This window comes from Diadema setosum, chromosome 3 (genome assembly GCF_964275005.1).
Source record: "Diadema setosum chromosome 3, eeDiaSeto1, whole genome shotgun sequence".
NCBI lineage: Eukaryota > Metazoa > Echinodermata > Echinoidea > Diadematoida > Diadematidae > Diadema > Diadema setosum.
In genome coordinates this window covers 9,029,711-9,038,780 of record NC_092687.1, presented here as the reverse complement: position 1 = coordinate 9,038,780, position 9,070 = coordinate 9,029,711, and the positions used below count along the sequence as shown (strand labels likewise).

The 9,070-nt window shown below is 37.3% G+C and overlaps 1 protein-coding gene across 1 annotated transcript; it reads left to right on the top strand.

Moving 5' to 3' along the window:
• The first annotated feature begins 7,231 nt into the window (after positions 1–7,231).
• On the top strand, positions 7,232–9,070 carry LOC140247006 (uncharacterized). Its single transcript, XM_072326312.1, has one exon. It carries the CDS (start codon positions 7,232–7,234, stop codon positions 9,068–9,070), a length of 1,839 nt encoding a protein of 612 aa, XP_072182413.1.

The following is a 9,070-nucleotide window of genomic DNA, read 5'->3' as shown; positions in this document are numbered from 1 at the left end:
ACCTAAATCAGCAGTATTCTACACGGAAGTGCGGCATATTTGGTAAGCATACAATCCATACTCGTATCTACCCAAAGATTGTGGCTGGGATCACATGTAGAGTTTTACAAAAAGTAGATGCATAATCACAAGATAATTGAGTGTCTTTTGTTTGTCTGGTATATATGTGCTTTTTTCTGTTAAGATTTCGCTGATTCTAGGTAGACATGATTAGTCAAATAACGTATACCGTGTTCATATTTGTAATAGAGTTGACACTATATGCAAAACAGAAAAACGGACAGATCAATCAGAATGTTATATGACAATATAATATGACAATAAAAAAGATAGTAATCGTTGTCTCCGCTTGAAATAAATCAATGTCTAACAATTGTATCACAAATTTGTGCAAAGAGATGAAAAGTAAGGGCATTTCAAGACAAGCGTATAAAAATTGACACAACACATGTCAGACTTCTTTAGGACTTAATAATTTCTCCTTAAAGTGTATCTTTGGCAAAAAAAAAATATACTGGCTATGTGAAAGAGACACATTTCAGTAATCCATTGCACCATCTTTCAGAGAAAATGGGTCATTAATTAGTGAAATAATGCATCTCAAAGTTTCCAAACACAGTGTATCTGGGAGATTCAGGAACCGCTGTGGTTCCGTAACCCACTGCAAACAATGGGGTTTGTTGTAGTCTTGCCTCCCAGACCCATTGTGTTTAGAAACTTTCAGATGCATTATTTCACCAATTAATGACCCCTTTTCTCTGAAAGTTGGTGCAATGGACTACTGAAATGTGTCTCTTTCACATATCCAATATAATTTTTTGGCCAAAGATATACTTTAATGATTTAACTGTGTTCTGCTTAATCACTTTCTTTTTATTTCTTTAGCATCCCAAATGAAAGAAAGGTGTGGCTTTTCACATTTTTTTTTTTTTTTATGATATTCGATACTCGATCAGAGTGTCGACAGATGACGGACAAAGGCTGCGTTTATCAACTTTCCCCTGTTTAAACGGCTTTCGATAGCCTTTTCGAAAGCCCTTTCCATAGCCCTTTCGAGAGCCCTTTCCAAAGCCCTGACTGCCTGTACTATTAATGTGCCGCTTGTTTTCTAAGGGACGGCGAAAAGCAATTACCATCATAAAGACATATCTTTCTTAGAGAGTGACGAGTCATGATGCAATGCCACAAGAATCAATTGTCTTCCTATCTGTGAGGTAGCTCCGGTTTAGCACATACTTTAAATATTTCTGAGTGGCGGCATGAGACTTTGGCTGCGTTTATCAACTTTCCCCTGTTTAAACGGCTATCGATAGCCCTTTCCAAAGCCCTTTACAAACGGCTTTCAAAATAGTTGCGTTTATCAACTCGCTTCGCGAACACGATTTTTTAACTGGCCTGTCACTGCACAGCTGCATTGTGCAATTCGACCCGAAGAGAAGAGGTCATAAGGCGTGCCTGAAGTACAAGACTACAAAGCCGTTTTAAAACGGCTTTGCGTTTATCAACTTCCAAAAGGCTTTTACAAACAGGTTTCTGAAAACCTGTTTAGGAAACCTGTTTGGATTTCATAAACCTGTTTGGGTAGCCACAAATTTGGGGCTTTCGAAAAGGCTTTCCTAAAGGGCTTTCAAAACAGCTTTGCGTTTATCAACTCGTAAAAATTCCATGAAAGCTGTTTGGATAACCTGTTTCTGAAAAGGAAAAGGAGTTGATAAACGCACCCAAAATTACTCAGAGAAAGGTTATATCATGCAGCCAATTTGACCATTGTATAATGCTCTTGGGACACAAGAATCAATTATTGAGATTATACTATTGGGAGTAGCAATGAAAATTTGGTATCTACTTCAGAAAGATTAAGAAGAAGAGATGTTGGAAGAAAGCATTCCACACAACAGTATCACTGCACAACAGTGTACTCAACAGACTGCTAAAGTAATGATAGGGTTAGCTACAGAATATGGCTGGAATAAACGTCTTCACGACGAAAATAAACAAAGTGGACGTCATATGTCTCTAACTGCTGTCAAAATGTATTTTTGCTCAAATAGAAGTTGTCCACACGACGTCATATTCTGTGGTCGTAATTATAAAGACTTCTAAATGACTTGTAAATTACCTTCTCAATTCATTCACGTGAATTCATGCCTTTTCAACATATATTATGTAATTGGTAAAGAAAATGAGATATATGTATTAAAGACGCCTTTTTGTGAAAATAAGGAAAATGGATGTTATTTTGATGTCATTTTTAATTTGTGACTAACTAAGCTAAGTAGTATTTTATTACAAGATCCAATACAGTGGTGAGTAACTCAAGGTACAACCATGATATGAATCTAACCTACCGTACTCCTAATTTTCTAAATCCTATACGTCTACAACCTATTCCTATTAGTTGCAATACTGTTGCATCACATTTTTTGTATACGGACAAAAAGTTGTAATGCTCTATGACATAGTATATACTATAGTTACCAAACTAGGTCACAATGTATAGGCTCTACGGGAATATAAAATATGTGTTCATAACACAAGTTGAAAGTTTGACCAACATAACAATAGAGTGTATATACAATGTCTGACAAGTTTATGATTATGACCTCAATGTTTCCTTTTTCCGACCTGAACTATGACCAGCTTTGACCTTGCTTTCATTTTCTTTCAGATTAAATCTTGATTATGTTGGGTGTTGCGCAAGACTTTTGCAAGTAACGATATACTGCACACCTACCACACCCAAAACACATGCGCACATAAACACACAAACACACAACACCCACATGAATAAACACACACACACACACACACACACACACACACACACACACTCACACACTCACATAACATGCTCATGTAACAATGTAGATTCCGTGCTTTTGTCCAGGCTTTGAAAGAAGCTAGAACACTTTGGCTAAAATACATCATTCAAACGTGTAGTGATATGTAAGTTTCCTATGAATGCATATTATGAAACTTGTCAGTAGGTTTTTTTTTTATTCTGATGCTCGATGCTTGATGCTTCAACTTAATGAAAAGATCTTGAATTTGGTTAATATCGGGTAAAGTAGTTTTCTTTGATATTTTGTTATTTAACATTAAAAAAAAAGATTTTTTTTTTTGTCACATCGCTTCAACAAAGGTGTATATTACTCTGGAATCGTAGCTGTGGGTTGCATTTCTTTTTCTTTCACACTGTAGACATGGTTCTGCTGATGTAAAAAAGTTTATTCTGGTGAAGGGCTATCATAGCCCCATAATATCATGACTTTCTATGTGTATACACTATTTGTGTGTGTGTTTAAGTACGATACTGCATCACATCGAAACAAGAAATCATGCATCACTTCCTGTGTCAGTCGACAATAAGTCTGTACACATTTAAACTCATTAGCCTAAGTGGAACTGTGACGCCAGTAAACGTTGGAACATGTCATCTGTTGGTTTCTATATTGATCATAAATTTTCGGAAAAAAAAAACGCATAAGTATTATGCATGCAATTATCGTGTATGATATTTTTTGAGTGTATCTTAAGGTATAGGAATTAGACACAATGATAGTCCCAATATCTATTTTGTACTAGGTGTATCTTTTAAGATGTTTGAAATATCACGTAGCTAGCAAACAATAACGACATACTCAATTGAGTATCTGAATATAAGAACGATCCAAGTCCATGGAAGACAATTTCGAGTAAACTTAAAAAAAAACTTCGTATCTTTTTTATTTGTCCAATAATATTCTATTTAACTGTGATGGGAAGGCAACATTGTATAAACAAATTAGAACATATATCATTATGACAATTAACATTTACATTAATTGTGGAGAGGCCTTTTTGTGTGATGGACTTGGGTCGTTGTTTGAATCATATACATGATATTCTGCTATAGAGATGAGAGAAGGACGAGAGAGGGCGCTATAATATGAATGTAAGAATGACCAAAGTCCTTCATTTTTACATTCATATACGATTTAACTCATTCATTTCAGGCACTTCCCGGGGTAATTAGGATTTCATCATTTGTACACAAGATGAGTCCATGCATAAGCTACAATTTCCCATGTCAAACTGAATATGGCCAAAAATTGGACTTGGGTTGTTTTTATATTCAGGTCTTCAATTTGTAATCAAATATGAATTAAGGAATTGAAATACATTATCTTGAAGCAACATATAAGAGAATCTATAATTTGAAAAATATTGGACATAGAAAAAAGACATAGAAATAAAGTTAAAATTGAATATGTTACAGTTGTTAGATCAATTTTCATAATTACATTGTTATGACATGATTTTTACCAGTCTTAATGCTTATGACTGGTCGTAACGACGTCGTGACGAGGTCACAATGACGTCATACAATTTGTGGCTGTATCGGTCATGAATACTCATGAGATTGAATCTGATATGCAAAACCAGTGAAAATAAGATAAAACATAGATAATTACATTATTTGTGGTTGGTTTAATCTTTAAACTGTGTCAGAAATCGTACATTTTATGCTTATCTTTTTCGAACTAATCCAGTCTTGTGCTATGGAGACATATATTCATATTCAATTGGGATTCTCTCAAAATTGTGGCCTAGTTTAGTAACCATGTCATGAAATATTTAAACCTTTTGCCCTTTTCTAAAGAAACGTGATACAACAGTCGAGTAACTATAGGAAATAGGTGGTAGGCATATAGGTGTAGGAATAGGATTTAAGGCTTTAGGGGTAGACGGTGAGATTCGTAGGATTGTATTCGAAGATGCCGACACCTTTGTTAGATCTTGTAATTAGCATAGTTAATTAATGTATCTCGGCTTAAAAAGACTTCAAAATGACGTCTTTTTTCTTTGTTTTTTTGTCAAAGTGACGTCTTTAAGACGTCTTTTTTCTGTACCAATACACGTAAAAAAGGTCGTAAATTGACGTGTAAACGATGTTTATGACTTTATTCTTAATGGCGTAAATAAACAAGAATAATGGAGATCATTTAAACGTCTTAGACTGACGTCAAATTGTCACGACACGTCAGCGCTGTCGTCAGGAAGACGTCGTAAACTGTCAACTAAAATACGCCATTTTGCTCAAATAGAAGACGTAAAAAAGACGTCAAATTTGTGACGTCTGTCTGACGTCTAGGTGGTCGTACAAAGACGCCTTTCTGACGTAAAAATATGACGTCTTTTTTACGTCTTCCATTTGAGCAACATGACGTATTCTTGTCGACAGTTTACGACGGCTTTCTGACGACAGCGCTGATGTGAAATAGACGTCATTCTGACGTGTCTCTGCTATCAGGGTTAATATGTAACATGGAAATTGCAACATATACCATGACCTCATCCTGACTCACATGAACACACCACTCAGTCTATCAGGGAAATTTGCAATGCTACAATAAAATAAATCCAACTGCGGTATACTCATACATACAAGTTTGGTTTGATAAGCCATAAAATTCACTCAGCAAACCCAAAGTAATCGTAATTGATCATACATTTATCATATCAACTTCAGTTTTGTAAGCTCCAACGGACTTGCCTGTCGCAAATTTAAAAGGCTAATTCCTGCACAGCCTAATTTTCATACCCTTTACAGAGTGAGCAGTGTTCAATCAAGCATGACTAATTTGTAGACTTTTTGGTGTCATATGAAAGTTGAGTCCATAAACTATCCATACGTATAATCCTCCCCCTCCTCCCCCCCCCCCCCCAGAATCATATATTTCTTATTCGGCAGCCATTTCAAAGTGTATAGTTTTTTTTTTTTTTTTTTAGACACCCTGTACTTTGTCCAAAATGGTAACAGAGCATGAGTTGTTGATATTTTTTTTTCGAATACCCAGATTAAGATTGAGCATCACAAAAGAAATCCACATTCAGTTGAGAACTTGATAATACGAGAGTATATCAAATGCTTAAGAATTTTGAAAATAGCAGTCAAAAGATATTATAAATACCCTCCCCCCCCCCTTTTTTTTTGGAACCACCTTGGCAATTTTTATTTGATTGAGTATTGTGCCGGTAACAAGGGACTTTTTCAACATGTGCGTTGAGCGACAAAATTTCGGAAATACATACAGGGCCAACATTAAGATAGTCATACCCCCATTAGCTGCTCAAATCTTCCAAATGAAATAGTTTGATGAGTGCTAATCGTAATACAAAATTGTATTATTTTCGAATACTTCTTTAGAGTATCAGTAAGTAACATCTGACTTCATTCTAATCAGTCGCGCCATATCATACCTGGCACACTCAACTAGTCATGGAGATTTCCTCCACTCTAATGAACTACCATAATGATTATGTGCACCACAAAACAAAACAAAAAATGTCGCACCCCTTCATTTTACGTTAGGGCTCCAAAAAAAAAGTGAAATGGGTCAACAGAGTCAATCTTGAGTTGTTCATATTTTCTGAAAGAGATATCCTTCTTCTACATTATGCTTTAATTTGTGACCATGATATGAAAGAGAAAGTGTGTTTGCACCAGTTTCCTACAACCCTTTTTTTTTGGGGGGGGGAGAGTAGAATGATCATGTATGTTTTAGAAACCCCTTTTCATTTCTGGAAACCTCTAGCACACTCTTCACTTTAAAATCTAAAAACTTTTGAAAGAATAATGCTACTGCTGTGAAAGTTGGTATTAATCATGGACAGATTGTGGTAATAGAACATGCTAAATTCTTGCTTAATCTGATAATCCCTTCATTGTTGTTGCTCCAGTGATTTACATCCTGTGTTTTGTCCTTTCTGCGCACAGCTAACATGGCTTGGTAAAGATTAAGCGCTTATATAAACCCTGAACTTCAGAGCCTCTTCTCTCAGTTCACACTTTTCCACAATGTGTGCTTCTTTCCAGTATATGGGTATGTTAGGTGAGTCCATCTTAATTGATTTTACATCATTTTAAAGGGTTCAGTCTGCTCTTTCAGAATCTGCCCTTATCTAAGATTCAATGTCTGGCGACATTTTTTTTTTTTTTTTTTGGTTATGTGATGCAAGGTCACATATATAAGTCAGCTTTATTGAGACCGGAAATGATTCATCCTCACTAATTATGGTTAAACAAACATTCACACATATCTGGTAAATTGCTTAATTGAGAATGCCTACATACAGACATCATGTTTTCGTCTCTGCTATTTGACAAATGCTAATTTCAGTTTTCTCCTGGTATTTGTTGATGTGTTTACAACTGTATGTTTCTTTTGCTATTAGACAAACAGACACCATGGCAACGTTTCATCAGATCATCAGCCAGAATCTGGAGTGTCCCATCTGTCTGACTCTTTTAAAGCAACCTAAGTCACTGACATGCTCTCACACGTTATGCAAAGACTGTCTTCAACTAATATCTCAAACGCAGTCTGACAAGAAAATTATAACATGCCCAATATGCAGAAGAGGAACGTCCATACCCAGTGGAGATGTGGATAAGTTACAAACAAACATATCGCTGAGTTCTCTTGTGCAAGAACTGAAAATCAAGAGTCCAACATGCACAGTTTGTGAGCGAGTGGACGACAAGTCGCCAGCTGTGTGCTTCTGTGAGGATTGTGGAAAATATATGTGTAAATCGTGTGAGAAAGGGCACTCTTTCTGGAAACCGTTCTCCACTCACTCAGTGGTAGCTATGAGCGAGGTGCTCTCGGGAAAAGTTCCGCTTAAGAGGCGACGGAAATGTAAGAAACATCCCAGCGAGGATGAGGAATGTTTCTGCACTGGATGTCGGGAGTACGTCTGCTGTAAGTGTGGGGCGTTGAGACACTCAAACGCAGGACATAATATCGAAGAGGCGGTTATCCACGAAGAAAAAATAATGGAAATTGTCGAGGAGTTGAAAAAAAGAGTTAAATCAAAGAAAACAACCATCGGCAACCATATTGATTACATAGAGACACAACGCAATAAAATAGCAATTATAATGAGAAAGCTCAACCATGACATCGATAAGACGTATGAGGAATACATGCAACTGTTGTCAGCCAGAAGAAAAGCCCTGAAAAGGCAAGTGAAACATTGGTCTGAGAAATTCGAGAAGGAATTACAAGTCATGGAGGAAGAGAGTCGGCGAGCAATCAGTCGCATGAACGCTATGGAAGAGCTGGTAACTAATGGTATGAAGGTACCGCTGGAGAAAGACGCCTTATTTGCACACGACACGCTGTGCGATAATTTGAAGAGCTTTCTGGGACGAGATGATCCTGACGACCAATCACCCAGAGGTGTGACACAACGAGCTAAGAAGATTTCATTGCGTAGATACGAGAAGGTCAATGAACTCTTTCTTGGAGAGCTGGAGAGTTGGGATGTCAAAGCAGACGTAGAGCTCCCTAGTAATAGTTGCTTGGCCTCTCTCGCTCGTGCACCAGGCGGTAAGTTGGCAGTGGGATCGTCTGATGGCGGAATCCATCTCTATTTCCCTGATGGCAAGTTACAGCAGACCGTGTTGGAGAATGTCAAAGTCAGGAGAATTGGGTTCCTGTCTGATGGCCGAAGTGTAGTACGCGATATAAATAACAAGGTGTCACTCTACTCTCCTCAGTGGGAGAAGCTTGACGTCACGTTCGAGACGATGAGAAACTTTGAAGGAGGGTTGGGTGGTCTCACTGTGGATAGAGATGATAATATCTACGTGGGTTTCGGGAAGTCCACAAATATCCTGATTTTTACCCCAGAGGGTGGTAAGGCTGTAAGGAATGTAATGTGTGATGGATACATACCTAAGCAAATATTTTCCTTTCACAACACAGGGAAACTGTTACTGACAGATGAATCAGCTGTCGTATTCCTTGATATCAAAGGGAAAGAGGGGAAAGTCTTGAAGAAGGAGGGTACGTCTGCCTACCCAGCTGTTTGTCGAGATGATTCAGTCATTGTAGCCTGGGTGAAGAACGCGAAGGGTCTCGTTAGTATCGATCGTTACACGAGTGATATGAAGCATGTGCGCAATGTTATTACTAATTTTCAAATACAATGCTCATGGTTGTGGTACTATCTACAAGAGTTTGAGAGTGGTGAGATAGCTTTCTGCACTCCATGTAGACTCTACATATTTCATGCGATTTAA